At 42.2% G+C, this 22,947-nt stretch overlaps 2 protein-coding genes across 7 annotated transcripts; both read right to left on the bottom strand.

Moving 5' to 3' along the window:
• Positions 1 to 678: 678 nt before the first annotated feature.
• LOC137107792 (membrane progestin receptor beta-like) lies at positions 679 to 8,662 on the bottom strand. 6 transcript variants are annotated; one of them, XM_067491815.1, is made up of 8 exons: positions 8,556 to 8,646; positions 8,169 to 8,238; positions 7,173 to 7,828; positions 6,977 to 7,089; positions 6,432 to 6,579; positions 6,135 to 6,350; positions 2,900 to 3,207; positions 679 to 1,540 (listed from the first exon to the last, which is right to left on the bottom strand). In XM_067491815.1, exons 3-8 carry the CDS (start codon positions 7,455 to 7,457, stop codon positions 1,477 to 1,479), a joined length of 1,134 nt encoding a protein of 377 aa, XP_067347916.1. In that variant the 5' UTR covers positions 7,458 to 7,828; positions 8,169 to 8,238; positions 8,556 to 8,646; the 3' UTR covers positions 679 to 1,476. The 6 variants fall into 6 exon arrangements, with proteins under 6 accessions (XP_067347916.1, XP_067347907.1, XP_067347888.1 ...); XM_067491806.1 differs by lacking the exon at positions 8,169 to 8,238 and having other exon boundaries at positions 8,556 to 8,662; XM_067491787.1 differs by lacking the exon at positions 8,169 to 8,238 and having other exon boundaries at positions 7,173 to 7,907; positions 8,556 to 8,657.
• A 1,335-nt stretch (positions 8,663 to 9,997) lies between these two features.
• Positions 9,998 to 13,004, bottom strand: il17a/f2 (interleukin 17a/f2). The gene is made up of 3 exons (XM_067491745.1): positions 12,911 to 13,004; positions 11,490 to 11,653; positions 9,998 to 10,658 (listed from the first exon to the last, which is right to left on the bottom strand). Exons 1-3 carry the CDS (start codon positions 12,941 to 12,943, stop codon positions 10,424 to 10,426), a joined length of 432 nt encoding a protein of 143 aa, XP_067347846.1. The 5' UTR covers positions 12,944 to 13,004; the 3' UTR covers positions 9,998 to 10,423.
• Between the last annotated feature and the right edge of the window lie 9,943 nt (positions 13,005 to 22,947).

Genomic DNA, 22,947 nt, shown 5'->3' with positions numbered 1-22,947 from the left:
ATTCTAAGGAAATAGTAAAAAACAAAAGTGTGCAGCTAAAAACATGACACTTCCCAGTAGATTCTAGTTCCCTACTATCCAGTGTGTCCTTACATTAACCCACAGTTACTTTCTCCTTTAATTTTAGGTCCTGTTGTGGTTTATTCCAAGTAGCAGGACCAGGACTCTTAAAGGCTGTTTTACCAAATTCAATATCAGACTTTGGGACATTAAACAAGAAATTAAATTTTTTTTAAATCTCAGATCATAATGTACAAACAGGATTCATAAAGACGCCCAAATATGAAAACCAGATCTTTAGGATGGCTTCATATAGAAACCTCATCGAATGATATGATCTCCATACAGCAAGTGATAGTCGACCAACCAAAGAAGAGAACTTCAATATAGCAATGTGATAAACAACAACCGTGATAAACTCTGTCTGTGGCTTTTAGGCTCAGCTGAGCTTTGAAAAGAAGCAAGTACCAACTTTGTTCTTGCTCAGCAAAATCATTTAGCACCTTCACCACTGCTCTTGTGCTATGGTGCTATTGCAATTTGGATACAATATTATTTGAATTTAGAAACTCTGTTAGCTGCGAGTTTAGATGTAAGTCTGTGATTTTTTCTACCTGAGGGGTCCCCACCTTTCACAAAGGGAAGCATGGATGCCGATTTCTAGAGTTGGAATTGTATTCCAAGTTACGGTAAGATTAAAAATGTGTGTCAGGTTGTGCAATAAAATGAGCAGCTAGTCTTAAACAGTATGGTTCCAAGTTATCCAGACCGAATTACAAGTACTTTCAAAAAAAGACCCTGATGTTATAAAGTACTTATTAAAGCAAGTTATCTGTCTTATCCATAAGGATACGAGAGCCTTGACAATAACAACTGTACAAACTGAAAAAATGTCTTAGGATCTTTGAAACTTTTTGTGGCTTCAGACAGACAAAATTCACTTTTAACTTTTTAATTTGTGCTGTGCAGCCATGTCTAAGTTGTCTGAAGTGCAAACTTTCTTGCCGTAGCCCACGAAACATGTCCTTCTTTGAGCAGACCTGATAATTCAGACGTGATCCAGGGAAACAGTCTGTTTACTCTAAATTTAAGAAAAAGGAGATTCTGTCCCACTAAATGAAGAAAAGCTTGTTCACAAAAATGTCATTTGAAATCTTTGCAATGTGACACTACATCTCCCACGAGCACCGGCTGCACACAGCATTCACTCATTGACACATGTACATTTAATGTTTTTACCTCAGTCACACTTTAACCTGCTATTGTTTAACTGCATGTGCTTTTCTGTTTTATTCTTCATTTCTATCGTAAAGGCTTTGATGCACGTAAATATAGCGTCTCCTTAGCAAAGTTGGAGAAAAAGTCCTGACCACATTCCTGCTCCATTTTAATGACACTGGGACTTTTCCTCTGGCACCACCCTAAGGACAAACATCACATGTTTTGGTCCACAGCAGGTTGTTCTCTCCAACACCTTCAAAATGGACTGTGGCTCCAGTCAACATTGCGGCGTTGGAAGTTTTTTTCTTCTGTTCTGTTCCTGCCATAATAAAAGAAAGAGGGAGTGTTTATTCCATTTTATGACAGTTTCTCTGACCACAAGCAGCTGTGACAGATAAAACTATTTAATCCCAAATCAAACTGAAACTGGAACTTTATCAACGGCTCCACCCGAACATTGTAACTGAAACTTTCTGCTTGGCTGGTGGAGTGAGGCCTGCAGATAACTCAGAGAGATAACCACTTTGCAGTTGAAAATAACAAAAAGGATTAGTCTTTAGTATTTCCCTTATTTATTGTTGCAATATATTAGATCTTTACTGCAGAGATTCCAGCTTTAAATAGGCCTTTATTAATTTATTATTAATAGACCTTAGTTTCTATTGGAAACTATTTTCTCCCAATGATAAAACTTAGTGACCATGAGACAGACTGGAGACCTGTCCAGGGTGAACAACACCTTATGCCCAGTGACTGGATGACTGATGATCACAGACTTTTGTATGTGGAGTTTACAAAGTGCTTTACAGAGAATATCAATAATAACATATTAAATAAAAGTAAGGAGTTAAAGCATGAAAAGTACATCATCAGATAAATATTCAAATGTTAGAATTTTTTTATTTACTTATGGATTTATGGGTGTTTATTCTGGATGGACATCAAAGATAATTACAGCGCATTCAGAAAGTATTCACACCCCCAGAGCAGGTGTGCAAAGCATGTTGTGTCATACCCAAAAAGACTTGAGGCTGCAATTGCTGCCAAAGGTGTTTCAACAAAGTCTGAATACTGAAGTACGTGTGATATTTCAGTTTTTTCTTTTTAATATATTTGCACATTTCTAAAATTCTGTTGTGTAGATTCAGGAGAAACAAATGAATTAGTATCAGGCTGCAACATAAAAGGGTTGAGAAAAGTGAAGGAGGCCCCAAACTTTCTGAATCCTCTGCAAATCTGGAAGGTAAAACCACAGTGTAACAGTGTTTATGAGATTTACGTGAGTCTGAGTGAAACAATGAATTTGACTCCCAGTATGTCTGCAACAACGTGTTTAACTTTGTAGATAATTACATACATTTACAGACAAAATATCAATAAATGTAGATAAATGCATTGAGTAGACGTTATTTCCTAAGACTTGGGAGTATGGACGTCATGACGTCATGTCACGTGACCAACTAGCGAACACTCCTTTGTGCTCATAGATGGTTAGTTAAAATGTTTATTACTGAAGGTAACTTCATCACTTTGTGTTCTTCTAGTATGTGCTGTTCATACTTTTACTTCTATATTTACTCCACACAAACATGACCACACAAAAGTACAAAATGTCTCCCTAGTATAAATTAAATCCCTCAGGAGTTTGTGCACATGAAGCAATGTTTTCTTATTCTACCTCTGCTCTTTCATCAGTTGAGCTGGAACTCTCACCGCCATGGTGAGCGCTGTCATCACGCAGCACAGCATCAGGCAGGGGAAGGAGGCGCAGGCCAGCAGGAGGCGCTGCTCTCCAAACTCCCTCACAAGTGCCTGTCGCCGCCACAGAAAGTCCTGGAACAGCGCCTCCTGCTGGGCCAACGTGCCGAACGACAACAGGATGTGGAAGAGCTGGTGGCCGTGGCCTATAATGTCATAGCGGCCGGGGGAGAAACGCTCAGGTATGGGGCAAGAGAAGAAGAACGCTGCCAGAAGAAACAGTACCTGCTGGATAAATGAGAGAAGGTGTAAGTTTCAAAAATCCCTCAAGAGTTCCAGCCCCTGCCTGATAAATCCACGGTATTCTACTGATCAACCTATGCAGATATTGAGGTGTGTGCAGGTTGGGCAGAGTTCCTAAACTCTACAGTCCAGCTTCTCCCACACCAGCTCAATGGGCTTTAGATGTGGTGATTAAAAGCAGCTACTTTCTTCAACAGATAATTCTTTGACAAGCAGAAAGAATGTTTGAGGTCATTGTGTTGCTGGATAAAGAAGTTATTCCTAATCACTCCTCGCCCAGACGGAATGGCATCCCTCCTCACAGTTGAGTGGTAGCCCTGGCAAATGATGCAGATCACCCACTCTCCCATTGCCAAAACATTCCCAGAACATTATGTTTCCACCTCAATGCTTCACTGATGGTGCAATCCACATCTCTCCTCTCTGAGAAAATATCTCTCGAGAGTGTAGACTAATGTGTTTCACAGAGACATGGCTGCAGGAAAAGTGAGTCCGACACATGCTTCTGTATTAACAGCATCAGCACAGTGTAGGCAGATCGGAGGAGAGCGGAAAGAGGAAAAGAGGGAGCCTGGTCATATACTTAAACAGGTGGTCACTGCTCATGTTACTGTGAAAGAAAGAGTCTGTTGCCCAGACATTGAACTGTTGACCTCCGCACATACTATTAACCCAGAGAGTTCTCACACGTCATATTGATCGGTGTTTATATTCCTCCCTCTGCCTCCACAGACAGTGCATGTGACTCGGTCGCAGCCAGACTCCAGACTCGACATCCTGACGCCCTCTTTATGATCTCTGGTAATCATGCAGCCATCTCCAAGACCCTTCACACACTACGTGGATTGGACACATGGTGAGGACATTGATAGATTGCCCAGGTCCTGCCCCTGCATGACTCGGACACCAATCCTGTCTCTGCAGCAATGACCATCTCAGCAGAGCAGCAGAGGAGAGAGTGAAGTGGTTAGTAATAGAGTCTCTCCCCTTTCGACTTTATCCCATGAGTTCGGGGTCGCCACAGCGGATCATTGTCCGCATGTTGATTTGGCACAGTTTTTACGCCGGATGCCCTTCCTGACGCAACCCTCCCCAATTTCTACCGGGCTTGGACCGGCACTGCATCGCTGGGGAGGGGGAATGGGCTGTTAGGGGTTCAGGGTCTTGCCCAGGGAACATAGAATCACATAGAATTACATATTATTATTGAGGAGTGTTGTTTTTCGCATTGCTACTAATTGTATCATTAAATACGGTGTTTCTTCAGTGCAGGGGAGACGTGTGTGCATCACTTCACCCTGTGAAGGCTTCGCCTGCCAAAGGCTGCAGGTCCTGATGGAGTCAGCCCCAGACTACTGAAAGCCTGTGGCCCACAACTATGTGGCATCATTTATTACATCTTCAGCCTGAGCCTGCAGCTGGAGAGGCTGTGACCCCAGACCCCAGTGTCCCCAGTGACTACACACCTGTGGCCCTAACCTCCCACATCATGACGGTGTTGGAGAGACTGCTACTGGACGTCCCCCGGCCCCTGGAAACCATCTCTGGACGCCCTCCAGTTTGCTTATCAGCCTCAACTGTGGGTGGAGGATGCTTTCATCCACCTGCTACACCACATCGACCCCCACCTGGACAAGCCTCGGGGTCTGTAAGGATTATGTCTTTTCACTTCTCCAGTGTTTTTAAAACAAATCCAGCCTGTATTGCTTCACAGTACAAATACCTGGGTGTCCACCTGGACATTAAACTGGACTGGTCTGTTAATGAAGCATCAATATCCTAGACAATCTCCTGGACAATCCCTCCCATCCACTCCACTGTGTGCTGGCTGCACAGAGCAGCACTTTCAGCCAGAGATCACAGTCAAGTTCTCCACAGAAAAACACAGGAGATCATTTCTCCCAGTGGCCATTAAACTGTTCCACTCATCCCCCTTCTGTAAAAAGGAAGGGGACTAAATGGTACAAATGGATAATTATTATTGTTTTTATGTCATTTATTTTTACTCCTGTTTTTTTTTCTTATTTATTGATCAGTAGTTTGTACTTGTCTATTGTCATCGCTTGGTGGAGGTTCTTCTCCTTTCTTTTTACTTTTCACATGGAGAGCAGCTGTAACAAGGCAACACAATTTCCCTATGGCATCAATGCACTTGTTGAATGTTGAATCTTGAATCTAGAGAGGCTCTACATCTGACATACTGTGTGTTCTTTGCTTGGACCCAAACACATCAAACTTGACTCATCAATCCACAAGACTTTATTCTAGTCATCTGAAGTCCACTGTATCTTGGCCAACTGCAACTTTTCATCTGATATGTAAAGTGTCTGTGCACACATCCGATTCGAGAGCAGTGAGGCCAAGGACTCTTGTAAGTGCTTGTCTTCTTGGGCAGATGTGCACTCAGACCTTCCATGCATCTTCTGTCCTGATTGGATGCAGTTGCAGCACAAATCTAGAGACTATACTGTACACTTTTTAAGGAAATATTTAATTCTTGGCTATATCTCATAGAGAATAAGTGTTTCTAAGCTGGAAAGCTGATTTTGTTTGTACATTGAAAATGACAGGTTACTCTAAGAGCCAAATATGAGCTCGTATTTATAGTTTGCTGGACATGTCTGGGACATCTGGTACATGCATGTACGATGAATTTAAAAGCATCCACACTTGAATTTCTGGAAAAAGAGAAGGTTGCAAAGACTTTAACACAGATTATGTAAAAACTATTTGAACTAATCATTGAAGTTATTTATGGTTTATCTGCTGATTAAATTGTCGCAGATTAACATACAGATTAACATACAATTACGTCTTGGTGTTTCCAAACGTTTTCTTGCCACTGTATGAGAAAATTTGTTAAATGTCCGGATTCACAAATGAATAGATTCACAGAGAATAGGAAACATCACCTGTACCAAGTGCAGGGGAAGTGCAGAACTGGTTGTCCAGCTGTAGGTGGCAAGGCGATGGGCGACAGGGCTTATCTCCAGCAGGTAGACCATGGCCATTGGGACCACCTGGCAGAGCTTCCTGCGGAGAGGGTACGGGCGGTGGAAATGAAGCTTTGCATAGCAGCAGGTGGTGCAGCAGATCCAAGCAAGAATGGCGGCGGCTGGGAGGAAGATCTGCAAAAACTAACTACATAAGTAACTGAACACATGATGTAAGATACTCAAGATGGATAGAAGACACATAAAAAGTCCCACCGTGCTTTGTGTCCAGGCAGCGTCTGAACTATACAGGCACAGAGCCAGAGCACAGCCATACTGGTAGATGCCCACGCCCACGTAGACCAGGAAGAACAGCGAGTAATGTCCCTGCTCCGAGTGGGACTGCAGCAGGTGGGCTGCAGCGCTGCAACAGGCAAGTCAGCAACTTACATAAAGCTGCAGTGAATCTTATGGTTTAGGAATCATGCAGATGGACACAGAGAATCAGGGGATACTATTGCTTATCAAAATTATTTCTGGTCCCACAAAAGTATGTATGGTGGCAGGGCTACCTTCAAATGTGATTTTAGAAAAATCTGATTGACTGATTCACTAGTAAATCCTTAATGAGAAATACTTTAGTTCTTTAAATGGCTCAAATCAAATACTTTCTTACTATTAACCAACCCTGATTATGCCAATGCACATGCTGCTTGTGAAACTGATCTAGTGTAACTAAAAATTTCAGAATTTCACTTTTTTATCAGTCCCGAAAAGCCCGATCCTCTTTTCTTTATTATAAAATATATTTTGGAATAAACCTGCAGCTCAGGTATATGACAGCAGAGAGCACGTAGAGGACTAGAGGCAGTGAGGAAACGTCTATAGAAAACCCTTGATCCTCAGGACCCTGTAGTCGGAAACCCAGGATCCCCTGAAAAGGTCAACAGTTAAAGATATCAAATACATGGTGATCAAACTCCAAACAAGTGGCCCTGGACCATAACAGTGTCGTACCCCTCCCTGAAGCATGGTGAACATCATGAACCGCACTAGCACACAGGCGGCGGCCAGCAGGTGGCTCCACACGTTCAGAGTCTCGTTGTGGATTTGGAAGAGACTGAGGACATAATGACGCCATGACAGGCCCACAGGTCGGTACCCAGATACGATGAACCGCTCCCGGAACAGAGGGGGGACATCTACATCTCGAACAGTGTGGGGGAGAGAGGGGAAGAGGCGTTCCAGCAGAGGGAGAAAGGAAAGACAGAGCAAGGGAGGAGCGAAGGACACCTGAGGCATGATGGAAGATGATTATGAGTTTGTTTCTGAGGGGGGAAAGGAAAATCAATAGATAGGTGGTGATACAGGTGAGTTAAATTTAATTTAGTTTGGCTGGTTAGGAAGGTGGTTTCACATGAGCAGATGGGTTAACGTTTAGATAAACCCTGGGTTATACAGATGTGCAGATTTTATACAGATGCGTCATTAAATAAATAGGAGCTGACGGCTGTCACCCAGGTGGGTGGGTGGTTACAAAGATAAATGCAGGTACAGTAGTTGATGTTAGACAGGAGGTTAGATCATTAAACAGTTGATTAAAAGTGTTTTAATGTTTAGACAAGTGTGTTTGTTGCCATCAAGGTGTCAAAGGACTTATACAGGTAAGCAGACTGATGTGAGAGAGGTTGGTGGGTGGTTATAAAAGGGAGTAAATATTTAAACAGGGTGGTGGGGGTGGGACAAGCAGAGCTTAGGTTCAGTTGGTACAGGTGTTGTCCGATAATCCGGTGTGTGGAGGGTTAGACAGGAGTGTTTGTGGAAGTTTTGTGGTTAATTAGGCAGTTGGTTAGACAGGCGCAATGGTTGTGAGACAGGTGGGAAGGTGGTTGTACAGGTGAGTCAAAGTCAACTGTATTATTAATTCTGCTGTATATTCAGGACAATAGAGGATCAACATAATGTTTCTCTCATACTAAACAATACAATGCACTATATCATGCAATACAGTACCAATATAAAAATGGGCTGGCTGCTAAACCTCCTCCTCGGCCGGTGCGGTTGAAGTTAGGCAGGTGTACAACTGAGGGCGAGTTTGATGCAACTAATTTATGATCATTTAAAATGTCCATTAACAGAAACACAGGATAATGTAACCAGACTATTAGTTAATTTCCTGACATTAAGGTCCAATTCCTTTTTTGTCATTATTCTGCTTAGAAGATTCAATTTAAAAGGAGGTGAAAAGATCAATAAGAACAAACAAATGTCAGTTTTTTTAATATAACAGAAGAGCTTGAGTTACAGCTGAATCTACTGTCAGAAACTGATTTGTGATGCAAACAAAATCAAAGGTCTTAGGATACAGACACTGACAGACAACAGGTGAAAACAACCTACCTGGTTCCTCTGTGTCGACTTCAGGACGTGAGCTCAGAGCCCCTGAACTGCAGGAGAAAGTTTTTCGCTCTACAGTCCGGCTTCAGACCAGCCACTGTCACATGCACGGTCACACACACACACACACACACACACACACACACACACACACACACAATGTCTTCCTGTTTACAGCTAATTAGAGCTGATTTCGGTCTGAATGAGTTTTTTCTCTGCACAGGATTTCAGACGTCATGAGACTCAACATAGTGCTCACACACACACACACACACACACACACACACACACAAAATCAGACACTACAACCAACACTGACTTACTGTTTCTCTACTTATGTCTAATGTCTGTCAGTCTCCAGGCTGGATAAGTGTATTATTGCTGCTCTGTACCAGCATGTGTCCATCAGAGGACAGTTGGAATGTGGGAACCGGCCTTTGGAAACCTAATCACGTCTTGCACTGTGGAAGATGTCACTGCTGCACCAGAATCACTGCTGGTTTGTGTGGCCTCCGAATATTTAACATGTGCAGTGAATTTTTAAAACCATCGCAGATGTTGCAGATGATTTTTATCCTATTGCTTCATGCAAACATTGAAAAAAGAACCTGCTTTGTTTTGTACAGCTGCTCAGAAGAAACTGGAAGAACCACATCTGACTTGACTTATGAGTTTGGTGACTTTACTTGATAAAATAAAGACTTGGAACTGGATTTGGACTTTAACACCAGCGACACGTGACTTCACTTGGACTTGCTACACACAAATCAGCTGCGACAAAGACTCATCATTCAGCAGCTGCACCAGCAGGAGGGCCAACTCGTGCTTGTCCAATCAGAATGGACACTTGTTAGACCCACTAGAAAACAATTTGCCTGGTGACTTTACTCTGTTTGACTCTAATGTAGACAAAAGTGTGTTGGTCCTGAAAGCAGCAGCTCCGCAAATTGTTTTCAACAAGGTGTATTTTCTTTCCCTGTTAATTAAGTCTCTTTTAATTCACAAAGTATCGGTGGAAGCTCCATTTTTTATAGATGTAATAAAGTGTAGAATAACTGCTGCCTGTTTGTACGGTATGATGCTCCTCACTCTCACTGATGTTTCACTGCATTTCTATTTATTTTATCTTTTACTTTCTTTTATTCTTTTGTCAACTTTCTTATATTTTATTCATCAGTTTTTATCTAGTCTAACTTTTTTATTATTAAATTATCTTTGTTCTTTTGTCCTTTTTCCATTATAATTAGTTTTGTCTTATAGTCTCATACATTTACGTCTTATTGTCTCTGCATTTTGTTTTTTAATTTTTTTTTAAATCTGTTAATCTTTCCTTGGTTCACCTTTCTTCAACTTTTAATCATCTGTAAAACACTTTGAATTGCATCAATCTGTACAAAAGGTTCTATATAAATAAAGTTTTATTGATTAACTTGCAAAACATATTTATGAGTGAGGTCGTCAAAATTGCCGTCGACAAAAATCTAAACTCTAAACAGGAACAGAGGAGATTGGGTGAGATGATCACTAAAAGTAATGTTACAATAATATAATAAGTGAAAATGATTAAACACAAGTTACTAAAATACTCAGACAGGGCTTCAGCTCCAACTTTGTTGCTTCCTGTTGCATGGAGACCAACGTGCCAACATTGTCCTTAATGTCCAGTAAGAAGATGGGGAAAGATCACACAGACAACACTCGACTGAAAGACAGTTTTTATAGTTCAGTTTACACATTGCTCCTCACATTCTGTGCATTTATGTACATTTACACAGAAGCAAACTGTTAAGGTTAAATCCGAAAATGTTAAATATTATTTCATTAACTCATTTTGTCTCTGTTCACAGCTGCTGGTTCAGATCCATGTGGTTTCAGTTTTGGCTGATTTTGGCCCAGACGCAGGTGCAGCCCACAGCCACAGACTTGTATGATGCAATGTAGCAGTCTCCCGCCTCCTGCCGGTTCAGGACCAGGATGTTCTGGTAGACAGGGACTGAGTTCAGGTTGTGTCGGTCTCTGTGTCCTGGGTTGGGATTGGAGCAGAAGCTGCCGCTGCACTCAGCCTCCCAGAGGGTGGAGGGGATTCGGTTCTTCACCGTGGTTGACCTGAACAGAGACAGTTTAATCAGGGCCAATTGTACTGAATGTGAACGAAGGACTAAAAATACTTGGAACTTAGCAAAGTGCACGAACAAAGGCTCCTACACTGACTCTCAGCGAGGAGCAGGACTATTCAGAGCTGCAAAGACTGACTGTCGTGATGTCTTAGTTTTTCTGAGTAGAGGTTTGTGGTTTTAGACTGTGAGAAAGTGAAATGCTGAAATTAGCCACTTTTCAAGTAAAAGGTTAAATAATTATGAAACAATACTGAACTTCACGGGAGAAATCCCTTTAAAAACTTTTCGATATGAATATATATCTGTAGTAAGGCCGTGTGTTGGGAAGTCACTGTAATTCACTGCATGTGAATTAGAATTCTGTGAAATGACGATTAAAAATAAAATGTTTAATCTGCTCTCACTCATGATCCAGAGGGTGTGTGTGTGTGTGTGTGTGTGTGTGTGACTCATTTGTCCACTAAAAGATCACATGGATCACTTCCAACAACCACATTTAATGCTGTGAAGTTTTCATCCTCACATCCTTGTTAGTGCTTGGGTGATGATTTTGATAAGTGGTTTTCAGTTTAACTAGTCAGGTGCAGATTACTTTTGTGCCAAATCAACATGTGGACTAATGATCTGCTGTGGTGACCCTGAACTCACAGAATAAGCCGGAAGGACAAGAAGAAGTAAAATAATGTTCAACTAGGAATCGACTCTCATTCACAGCTAATTATCTCATGTTTGTTGAGTGTGTGTGTGTGTGTGTGTGTGTGTGTGTGTTACAGGAGGCCTGGTGGCTCAGTGTTAGAGCCTTTGTTTGTATCAGACTGACCTCCAGGTCCACGGGGACAAAGATCTGCTGTGGATGTTCCCGTTTCCATCGGATGAGGAGGAGACGTCTGTGGAGAACGTCATCGTGGAGTCACACACCGGAGGAGGAGGTGTAGTGACCATGTAGGAGGAGGCCACAGCCGGCCACAAAACACCGCAACACAGCTGAGCACGAGAGACATTTTACTGTGTGAGCAATACATTTTGTATATTCACACAACACCTTCACAAAGGTCCATCCCATGTGGGAAAACCTGACACACACAAAACCGAAACAGCTTCATGTGTATTAACCAATAATAATATTTAGGTAAATCAACATATACAGCAGATGACAGAAACATAATAATCAACACAAGACACTTGAGCATTATATAAACACTGAGAAAGAACAAATGTGTTCCTCTCAAAAAGCCTCTTCCACACTAAAGTAATCTCGTTTGGTTTTTCCAAACTATATACTGTATTTATTAATACTAAGGACAATATAGAACAAAATGCTTTTCATTTTCTATTTTTTACAACCCAAATTCCAAAGAAGTTGGGACGATGTATAAAACATTAAACAGACTGCAATGATTTACAAATCTCATCAACACATATTTTATCACAATAGAACATCACAACTGAGACATTTAACTTTTCATTTAAAATATGAACACATTTTGAATTTGTATCTAATTGTTTTTAAAGGGAGTTTGTCTATTGAAGAAAAAGCTCTAACACACTTTTCTTGCCATCGGCATAAATAAAAATCTCTTTATAGCTTCTAGCTAATTTCACAAAGGAAACTCGATTAATCTTAGTTTACAGGCTAAATACAACCAGCGCTACGTGTAGTAGGACGACGGATTTTATGAAGTTTGTTGTCCTTTATCCAACAGTTTACTGACTATAAGCTACGTCTACCAGACATTCTGTGAAACGATTCTCCCCTTGTTACTGTCTCTTATATCTCTGGGCCATGTACAGCAGCTCCTGCTAACACACAGTCTCTGTTTGCTTGGTGTTAAGTGGACTGAGGAGGGGACATTGGTAAATGCAGAAATTTGAGTTTACATGGCGAATAAAAAGTTTCTGTAAATACCAACAGTATTATTTTAACACAACTCGTGAAAGTACGTTTTGAATTTTAAGAAAGTATGTAAATCTGTAAATTAGGATTTGTTTATTAAGTGGTGATAACAGATCCCCCAAATTACTTTTTTAGAGTAGAAATGACACTGGTTTTGCAATGATTAGACCCCCTCCTCTGGTGTAGCTGCACTTTGCTGACGATCACAGATAAACTATATTTGTTCACGTTTCATCATCATTTTTGTGATATTTTCACAGGCGTGAACAACAATTCAGACGTCACAATAATTAATGCATTAGTAGGTGTTTTGTAAGCTTGTGTTAAAGTATAAAGATAATGCTCACCAGCAGTGCGAAGACGTCAATTCTCAGCTTCATCCTGTCCTGTCCAGCCGCTGTGCATGAGACTGCTCTGAGTTCAGGTTTATTTATGAAGATCTGTGACCCTCAGATCTGGTTACATAAGATTTCTGTGCTGATAACCAGACTGAGAAACCAGAGGGGAGATTCCTGTTATCTAAGCAGTCCATCTATTTTGCTGTAGTAACATACAAAAGATTTTGCACGTATTCTTCACTGATAATATCTGCTGACAAAAAAAATAAAAAATACCTGAGGGCAATAAGATTCAAGCTGTCATTTTACTTTTCCCATTGCCATGTTATTTACAGTATGATCCTAAAGTAAATGGAAAACAAACAAAACGATGCACTTGACATGAAGAATATTTTCATATGATTAAATAAAGTGTCCAAAACCAGTTGGAAGTCTACTTTAAATATTCCTCCCAATAGTTCACATTGCAAGTCATGTTTTCTAGAAACAGAAAAGGGACAAATTTTCCTAATAGCTTCGACATATTATGAGCTGTCATCTGCATAGAAATGTAGTTGTTTTAACATTTCATCTTTAATTATGTTGCTCATGGAGAAAAATTAGAAATCTAACATCAACCTGAACTGTTTTGTTCGGGTGCAGTCAGAAAAGATTTTTCTTGGGTCTGTTCAGTGTATCTGAACGAGGCTTAGTATTTTGGTGTTAGCTCTGATCCTATGGTTTGTTCTTAGGAGGGAAATGAAGCTGATCTTGTTTCAGGAAAGTTAGAAAGAGGATTTCTGTTACAGAATTTGAATTAGGTTTTGTATTTTGGTTTTCAAACAAATTTATCTGCCAGTTGGTTACAGAATGTTTCATTGTATAGAAATACAATGTAATACTGATGTATTTATGTTCGGTGGCTGTCCTCACACCTGTAGGTAAGGACAGGTACACTGTTGGGGAGTATTACAGCAGCCTTTACTACAGTCTGTGGATTTGTATGTATGATAGTATCACATGAAAATCAAATAATTCTGAAGGTTTTTGTCACATTTAAGTGTATATTTAATATTAGTAGGACACGAAAAGAGGAGACGGCAAGAGGAGGTCTGAAAAGGGAAAAGAGGGGATTTATTAACATAAAGGGTAAACAACTTAAAATGGCTCCTTAAAGAGGGCTGGAATAACACATGAAGTAATAACCAAATAAAGTAAAACAGAACATGAACTCAAACACAGTGGAGGGAACAGATAAACTCACAGAAACTAAGGGGAGGCAGATACGAACAAACTGAACATAAAGCGCAGACAGACTGAAGGGAACAAACACTGAAATAAACAGGAAAGAAAAGTTAGACCAAAACATAAGTGGGAGAGTCCAAACACAAGGACCAGGTAGGACGGGGACGGGGACTGTCCACAGGAATGTTTATGGAGAAAGACGTGGAGACGATCCAGCAGCAAACAGTGTGGAGAGCTGAGTACAAGTACCAGGGGGCACAGGTGAAAATAATCAGGGTTAACAAGAAACAAGAAGCCAAAGAAAGTAAAAGCCAGGAGCAGGAAGTAAAACTAAAGAAACTGAAGAGACTGTGACAGTTTTGACATTAACACCTGGTGGATATCAGCAGTGCAAAACCGTCCAGCTTTAATAAAGAGGGAATGATGATGAATGTGATGAATGTGATGATGGAAGCAGTGAGGACAAATCCCTTCTTGCCATTCACATTTCACACATACACATAAAATTTAAAGTCAGGTTATGTTTTCAAATATTATGAATTAAAATTGAATTAAAATTGTTGTATTTATTGCTGTTTGTAATAAATATTAAAACGATGTTCACCGTGCTTTACTTCAGGTCTTTACATTAAATATACGAATCAGTTTGTGTCTTTGTCTTAATAGACTGTATGTTTTCATAAAAGAACCTTTATGCACAACTTTAATCAGAGCTAAACATTAGATAATGACGTGTAGTTTATTACATTTTATGTTGTCTTGCTTTGAATGTAGCACCCATTTCCATTAAACAGTGTTATAAATCGAATTTAAGCAAATTTAACTCATATAAAATTTAATTTGAAAACAGTTCGCGAGCAAAAAAGTTAATGTTAAGCCATGATTGTACGATTATTATAATATTTGCAGGATCTGGCAACATAGCTGCCTGTTCTATTCGTGTTGTAGCGTGTTCAAATTCAGGAGACGACTTCGACTGTCTTTCAAGATGCTTTATTCCATTATAACAATTTAACTCTATAATCTAATTAATACAAGGCACAAATGCAAAATGAACTGAGCTCCAGGTCACAGTTCTCTTTCCTAACAACAACACAGTGTCAGGGCAGAAGACTGACTGACTGACTCTGTCTCTCTTGACCTAATCTTATATAGACAGTCTGTTTGCTGTTCCTATAGCTTCCTGCCGGGAGTGTCTCTGTCCAGGTTGTCTTCCTTATTAGGACATGTATACATTAAGGCTGGTTCCTGTTCTTCATCCGGACCCCTGCTCTTCCATCTGCAAGACGACTCACATACATTCTTCACCCTATATCTCACACTCACACACTCACTGTGCTCAGTTTTACTATTATATATACAATATTCTACTCATGTTATATTCTGTGCACTTCTCTTAGATATAATAACACATGTTACATATGAAACTAAGTTATTAATACAAATAAAACAAAAATATTGAAGCACATTCAAATAATATTTTCCACAGTGTGAACATGACTTGAAAGGATTTCTTCAAATTTAGCATGAATGTTCCTTTGAGGGCAACTGCTGTGCAGGAAAGTAGAGCAGTTGTCCACCAATCTCACAGTTGGTTCAATCCCGGCTCCTCTGGTCATATGTCGAAGTGTCCTTGAGCAAGACACTGAACCCTAACTTAGTTGCTCCTGGTGAGTGTTGGCCAGCTGCATAGCAGCTCCTCCATCGGTGTGAATAAGAAGCAGTGTAAAGTGCTTTGAGTGCCAATAGGTAGAAAAGCGCTTTATAAGTGCAGAACATTTACCATGTTAACTCCCACTCAAAGATGACCTGATTAAATGTTCATGGTCCATGGCCACTTTGACCACATGTGCCACTTTGGTGCCTGAGCTGATTAGATCGTGAGTCTGGATGTTAAGTTAAAAATCTGCCCTCAGTCATCTAGTTCCCTGCAGTGGTCGTGTCCTTCATGAAGACAACTTCTCTAAAAGGTTCTGATTATTTTACAAAGTGTACTAGTGTTTTCTTTGTGCTGGTTGTCGATGGTTTGTTGTGTGTGTGAATCTGATGGAAAAGTCAGATATTTTCTACATCTGAGCAGGTGCTTTGTTCACTTACTGTTAATCAAATCTGATCAATCAACACCCACAGTCCTGATGAAGCAGATTGCCTGAGCTCAAACAAAGCTTTTAGGGATTTTAACACTGACCTCGTTGTCGTCTCTTGTCATGATGATCCTCCTCTCTCAGCTCTCTGATAAGGACATGAAATACACTGAAACTACCTATCGGTGTATTTTCTTTCAGCCGATTCCTTAGATTAGTGTTACATGATGTATTACATAATGTTGCATATTATTAATAACATGTACAGAAATGTGGTTTTCTAGTTTATCTGTGCTGATCATCTGCTGCACTTCTTCTTGGTTTCGTGACACTTCAGTTTCTTTGCGTGAGCTCAGTAAAGTTTATCTTTTCTCTGTGTTTGACTGTCAGTCAGTGATTCTCTGCTGTCAATAACATTTGGCCTTGTTTTTGTTTTTTTTTAATACAGTCACGTTAATAAATAATAATAAGTTTTTTCCATTTGGCCTCTGTACATAACAATATTGAGTTTGAAATGAAACACATGAGTCAAGACTTTCATGTTTCATTTACAACTTCCCCAATTTTCCACTTCCTGCCCTTGGCTTTAGTTTAGGGTGTAAATATACAATAATGCTTTTAAACTTCTATCTGACTTCCCCTATTTTGAAATATTTTTCTTCTTCTAACTGGAAAACTCCTCCGGACGACATCCCCGAAGGAGGATAATATCCTCATAATATCATATTCTGAACTGAAGGTTGGGGGTGAAAATCGTACGTAGTCACGGTACAAAGTAACCATGTGAGCAGCTCTAACGTCTGAATTTCTGTGAATTTATCCCGTCACCGTTTACATTCGCCCGGCTGCTCACCCGACCTCGGCATGTGACATCATCGACACTAAAAACGCAAGTCTGCAGACTAAACACCAGGATCTCAGGTGACTTTGATTATGTTCCCATTGACAAAACTCTCCCAAATTCACCCAGTATGTGACATGTAAGACCAGACAGGAGTGGACCCTGGACTTAATGTCTGCTAATGTGGAGGATGCATACAGCTCTACCCACTCCCCCCTCTGGGAAGGTCTGGTTACAACTTTTTTCACCCCCCGCTATGTTGCCTCTGGTTAAAAAGCAACCTGTGACCACGAGATCAGTGAGGAGATGGTCAGAGGACAGTTATGTGGCACTGCACGGTTGTTTTGAGGCCACAAACTGGAATGTGAGGTACATGGAGAGGATATTGATGGGCACACAGTGTGCATCACAGACTAGATCCTTTCCTGCGTAGACGGCATTGTCCCTGCAAGAACCATCCAGTGCTACTCAAACAATAAGGTGTGGGTGACAAAAGAGATCAGAAACATTCTAAATCAAGGGAAGAGGGGGGAATAAAGAGGAGTAAGGGCTATTCAGAAGGACTAGAAGTTGAAGATCTGCGAGGCTAAACCCTGCTACAACAAGAAGCTGGAGTGGAAACATGAGGAAGGTCTGGAGGACAATCACAGTTTTGAGACCCTCTAGCAGAGGAATTGAGGGTCATGTGGCCAATGAGTTGAACTTGTACTTTAACATGTTTGATACTGCAGCCACTGCCTCTGATGACTCCCCTGGTGCCTGTCTGAGACCCCTGCTCCTCCCCCTTATTGCCCCTCTTGATAATGCCTCCACCAATTGTAGCGGCCCTCCACCCCCCTCTCATGACACCTCTTACAATGGCACTCTTCCGACACTCCAGATCTCCACCTCCCCTCTCCCAACCTGCACTTTTCCCACCTCACCATGTGAGAAGACAGCTGAGCAAACTCTGCACCGGCAAGGCTGCTGGCCCGGATAGTGTCAGACTACAGGTTCTGCAAGCCTGTGCTGCCCAGCTCTGTGGAGTGTTTCACCACATGTCTTCAGCATGAGCCTGAGTCTCAAGAGAATACACTGTGACCCAGGGGTGCCCCGGATTACCAACCAGTAATTCCCTCTCCAGTTCACTTACCAGCCCCAACTAGGTATGAGAAGGCCATCCTCAAATACGTGGGAGTTTTTATTGACAATAAACTGGACTGGGGGTAAGAACACTGAAGTGGTCTACAAGAAGGGCCAGATCTGCCTCTACTTTCTGACGAGGCGCAGGTCAGGCTCAACATCTGTAGAACTGTGCTGAGGATGTTTCTATGATTCTGTGGTTACCAGTGTGATTCTGTTTGCTGGAGCGTTCTGGGGAAGTGGACTGAGAGCTGGAGACACCAACAGACCCAGCTGATGAGCAGGGCCAGTGACCTTGTGGGGATGGAGCTATACACTCTAACAGCAGTGTCAAGCAGAAAGATGCTGTCTAAGCTGCGAGGGATAATGAAGAACGGCTCTTATCCTCTGCATGACATGCTGGTGACGCATAGCAGCACCTTTAGTGCATGACTCATGCTACTAAAGTGCAATACTGAGCACTGCAGGAAGTCCTTCCTTCCTGTGGTCATCAATCCCAATAACTTTTCCCCCTGAGATCAGATACTCAAAAGCATTTTTTGCTATTAAATGCAGTAGAGGATTGGGATGATTGTTTCTGACTGAACTTCCACTTAGCTTCATTTAAAGTGCTCTGGAAGCAGCTGGACAAAGATTCTGTGTCAGAAGAGACAAATTCAAGCTCTCTGGGCAGACCTCCATGCTACATGTTTGACCAATGAGCAAGGACAGGAGATATACTCAACTAGTAAGTACTGTTTGAAATTTGTTTGTTGGTTTCAGAGGTAGCTGAGTTTCTGTCATTTTTCTTGAGTCTGCTGATTTAGTCTGTTTGTTTGTAATAGTTAAGAACTGTAGGTAGAAAGTTTTGCTCTTCTGGGGAAGCGGATATTTCGGCTGTAGCCAATTAAGACCATATTTAAGGCACCTGTTGGGCTGGAGCGTCAGCCCTTGTTCAGCCCTCCTTGTGAGAAGACCGACGTTGTAAAGACAAGCGAGTCTACCTGCACGAGTCCACCGAACGAGGACACTAGGTAGTTTATTTCAAACTTCTTCTACTTCTATTTCTCTACTTTGCTCTACATTAACTCTTTCTATCCGAAAAGCCTTTTCTTTGTTTTACTATGTGTTTTCAGCAGATCCCTGTTCTCCTCCGCAGACGTAGGACATGACGTCCTACTAGGGGACGACATGTTTCTCACCTGCGCACTCTCACCCAGACCACTTTGCCACAAGCCTCTTTTTCTCTTGCCCTGTGGAACTGCCAGTCTGCAGTGAACAAGGCCGACTTCATTCCAGCCTTTGCTACACACTCAGCTGTTCACCTGCTTGCACTTACAGAAACCTGTCACCACTGTATGTCATTAACTCTGTGTGTTCTCTCCCGTAGTTGTCTTTGTCCTCCTCTGTCCCCCTCTCTCTGTCCCTTTCTGCAGGTGTCCCCCGGCTTTGAAGCTGTGTGTCTTCCAGTGTGAAGCTACTGATCCTACCAATCTGCCCGATGTTTTGTTGTTGCTTTTGTTGCTCTGTTCTTTTCTCTCTCCCCTTTCCACTCACCCCAACCGGTCGTGGCAGATGGCCGTCCACCCTGAGCCTGGTTCTGCTGGAGGTTTCTTCCGTTAAAGGGAGTTTTTCCTCTCCACTGTTGCCTATGGCTTGCTCCAGGGGGAATTGTTGGGTTCTCTTTATATATCTTTATAATCTTGACTTTATTCTGTAAAGTGCCCTGAGATTACTTTGTTGTGAATTGGCGCTATATAAATAAAGTTGAATTGAATTGAAATGAATTGGATCATGCCACAGAACACGGCCACCCCAGCTGCACTCTCCACCAATTTTTCATTCTCTCACACTCCTCGCTCATCAGGCCGGGGGGGTGGGACTGGACTCCTCATCAATGACACCTGGAAGTTTTCCTCGACAGCACCACTCAGCAATCTGTCTTCTCTGGAATATCATGCCGTTAGGATCACAGCACCGATTCCAGTCATGGTGATTGTGATATATCGACCACCGGGCCAGCTGGGGAACTTCTGCGATGAACTGGACATGTTGCTGTCCCACTTCCCAGAAGATGGCACTCCTCTCATCGTCATGGGAGACCTGAACATTCACCCAGAGAAACCACAGGCGGCTGATGTGTTTGCTCTTGTAAACACATTTGACCTGAGTCTGGTCTCCACTCCTCCGACCCACAAAGCTGGCAACAACCTCGACCTCATCCTCACCCGGAACTGCACCACAGACAACATCTTGGTCACTCCTCTGCATGTATCGGATCATTTCTTCATTCAACTCACAGTTTTTATCCCGAGACCTTCGCAATCTCCTTCCACACTTTTAACATTCCGGTTCAACCTCAGGTCTCTCAACCCGGATCGATTCTCCTCGTTGGTCTCCGCAACTCTGCCCCCAACACAGGACCTCTCCATCCTCAATTCAGATGGAGCCACAGACAGCCTTTGCAATACACTTTCATCATGTCTGGATTGTCTCTGTCCTATGTCTTCGAGACCCGCCCGTCTCTCACCTTCTAATCCGTGGCTCACTCACGGGATCCATGAACAACGCACCACGCTCAGGAGTGCTGAGAGGAAGTGGCGCAAATCCAAGACTCCATCTGCCCTTGCTGAGTATCAGAATCTGCTTGGACCTTTTTCTCACAGTGTCACCAGGGCAAAGATCAACTACTACCAGGAGAAGCTCAGCAACACCACGGACACCAGAAAGCTGTTCTCCACTTTTAAATCACTCATCTACCCACCTTCACCACCGCCATCTACCTCTCTCACTGCTGACAACTTTGCCGACTTCTTTACCAAAAAGGTGGCAGCTATCAGCTCACAGTTCTCTCCTCCAGATGATGACATCTGTCTAACCTCTTCCAACACTGCATTGCTCTCATCATTCTGACTGAGGATGAAATATCCACCCTCCTCCTCTCTAATCATCCGACCACCTGCACTCTGGATCCAATCCCTTCCAATCTTCTTCAAGCAGTTGCACCCGCACTAATTCCAGCTATTACACAAGTCATCAACACATCTCTCAAAACAGGGACTTTTCCAACCTCTTTCAAGCAGGCCTTGATTAACCCACTGCTCAAGAAGCCTTCTCTTGATCCCTCTGTAGTGGAGAACTACAGACCTGTCTCCCTCCTTCCTTTTCTGGCCAAGACTATGGAACGAGCAGTCTTCAACCAACTCTCAGACTTCCTTTCCAAGAACAACCTCCTCGATGTCAACCAGTCTGGCTTCAAGAGGGGTCATTCCACGGAAACGGCACTCCTGACTGTCGTGGAATATCTTCGAGCTGCAAAAGCCACAGGTCAATCATCTGTCTTAATTCTACTTGATCTATCATCAGCCTTTGACACTGTGAACCATCAGATACTCTTGTCCAGACTTTCTGACTTGGGCATCTCTGGATCAGCTCTAGACTGGCTTTGTTCTTACCTATCAGGACGAAGCTTCAAGGTATCCTGGAGGGGGCATCTTTCTAACTCTCATAGCCTCTGTACCGGTGTGCCACAGGGCTCAGTTCTTGGTCCTCTCCTCTTTTCTATCTATACTTCATCCCTAGGTGCCATCATTCACTCACATGGTCTTTCCTATCACTGCTACGCTGATGACACACAGCTCTTCCTGTCCTTTCCACTGTCTCATCGCGCATTTCTGCCTGTCTCTCAGACATCTCAGCCTGGATGAGTGAGAGACACCTTCAACTCAACCTCTCCACGTCTGAAGTCCTTGTCTTCCCAGCCAGACCTTTGATGCAACACAACATCAGCATCAACATTGGATCTACAGTGATTGTCCCCACTAATTCGGCCAAAAATCTGGGGGTCATCATCGACGACCAACTGAGCTTTAAGGACCACATGTCCTCAGTCTCTAGGGCTTGCAGATTTGCTCTTTACAACATCAGGAAGATCAGACCCTACATCACGGAATATACAACCCAACTCATTGTACAGGCGCTGGTCACATCTCGTCTCGATTACTGCAACGCTTTGTTGATGGGGTTACCGATATCCACAATCAAACCCTTGCATATGATCCAAAATGCGGCAGCTCGCCTCATTTTTAACCAGCCAAAAAAGACCCATGTCACACCACTTTTTAGATCTCTACACTGGCTTCCTGTAGCTGCTCGCATCAGGTTCAAAGCTTTGTCTCTTGCTCACAGGGTGGTTAACTCAACAGCTCCCGCTTACCTCAACTCAGTCATTCAAGTCTACAATCCTTCTCGCCCGCTGCAGTCTGCCAACGAATGACGTCTGGTGGTCCCAGCATCGCATAGAAGACACCAAGCAAAACTGTTCACCGCAATGATCCCACGATGGTGGAACGAGCTACCAAACTCTGCACTCTCAGCTGACTCTCTCCCAATATTCAAAAAACTGCTGAAAAATGAACTCTTCCGCATCGTCCTATGTACTTAAATCTCTTAAAAAAAAAAAAAAAACAACAACTTGCTGCTCTCTTGCACTTGTATCTCGTGAACTGTGAACACTTTTTTGATAGGACTTAGCTTTAATGTTTTCTCCTTGACTTAGATTTTTGCTGCCTTGTACCTCACTTGTAAGTCGCTTTGGATAAAAGCTTCTGCTAAATGACTAAATGTAAATGTAAATGTAAGGACAGGGAGGATGAATGAGGCCAAAGAAAATGTGCCACAGAGTGAAGAGACCTGAGACTGAGTTGATGGTTCATCTTGAAACCTGAGGTGCAAGTTGATGGTTGTGAGAGAAAATCTGTGTACACAGTTCAAAACTGTGATACTAGATCTCACTG

Source organism: Channa argus, chromosome 2, assembly GCF_033026475.1.
Source record: "Channa argus isolate prfri chromosome 2, Channa argus male v1.0, whole genome shotgun sequence".
NCBI lineage: Eukaryota > Metazoa > Chordata > Actinopteri > Anabantiformes > Channidae > Channa > Channa argus.
Note: the sequence above shows the minus strand (reverse complement) of the source record. Positions and strands in the feature narration are given on the sequence as shown.

What these genes read in the sequence shown, in the direction of transcription:
- LOC137107792 (XM_067491806.1), bottom strand. Translation starts at nt 7,457, where the DNA reads ATGCCTCAGGTGTCCTTCGCTCCTCCCTTGCTCTGTCTTTCCTTTCTC. An exon ending in TTCCCCTGCACTTGGTACAG is followed by an intron (nt 3,208 to 6,134) that starts GTGATGTTTCCT and finishes TCATTTATCCAG; the next exon opens with CAGGTACTGTTTCTTCTGGC. An exon ending in CAACTGATGAAAGAGCAGAG is followed by an intron (nt 1,541 to 2,899) that starts GTAGAATAAGAA and finishes TTATTATGGCAG; the next exon opens with GAACAGAACAGAAGAAAAAA.
- il17a/f2 (XM_067491745.1), bottom strand. Translation starts at nt 12,943, where the DNA reads ATGAAGCTGAGAATTGACGTCTTCGCACTGCTG. An exon ending in TTGACGTCTTCGCACTGCTG is followed by an intron (nt 11,654 to 12,910) that starts GTGAGCATTATC and finishes TCTCGTGCTCAG; the next exon opens with CTGTGTTGCGGTGTTTTGTG. An exon ending in TTGTCCCCGTGGACCTGGAG is followed by an intron (nt 10,659 to 11,489) that starts GTCAGTCTGATA and finishes GTCTCTGTTCAG; the next exon opens with GTCAACCACGGTGAAGAACC.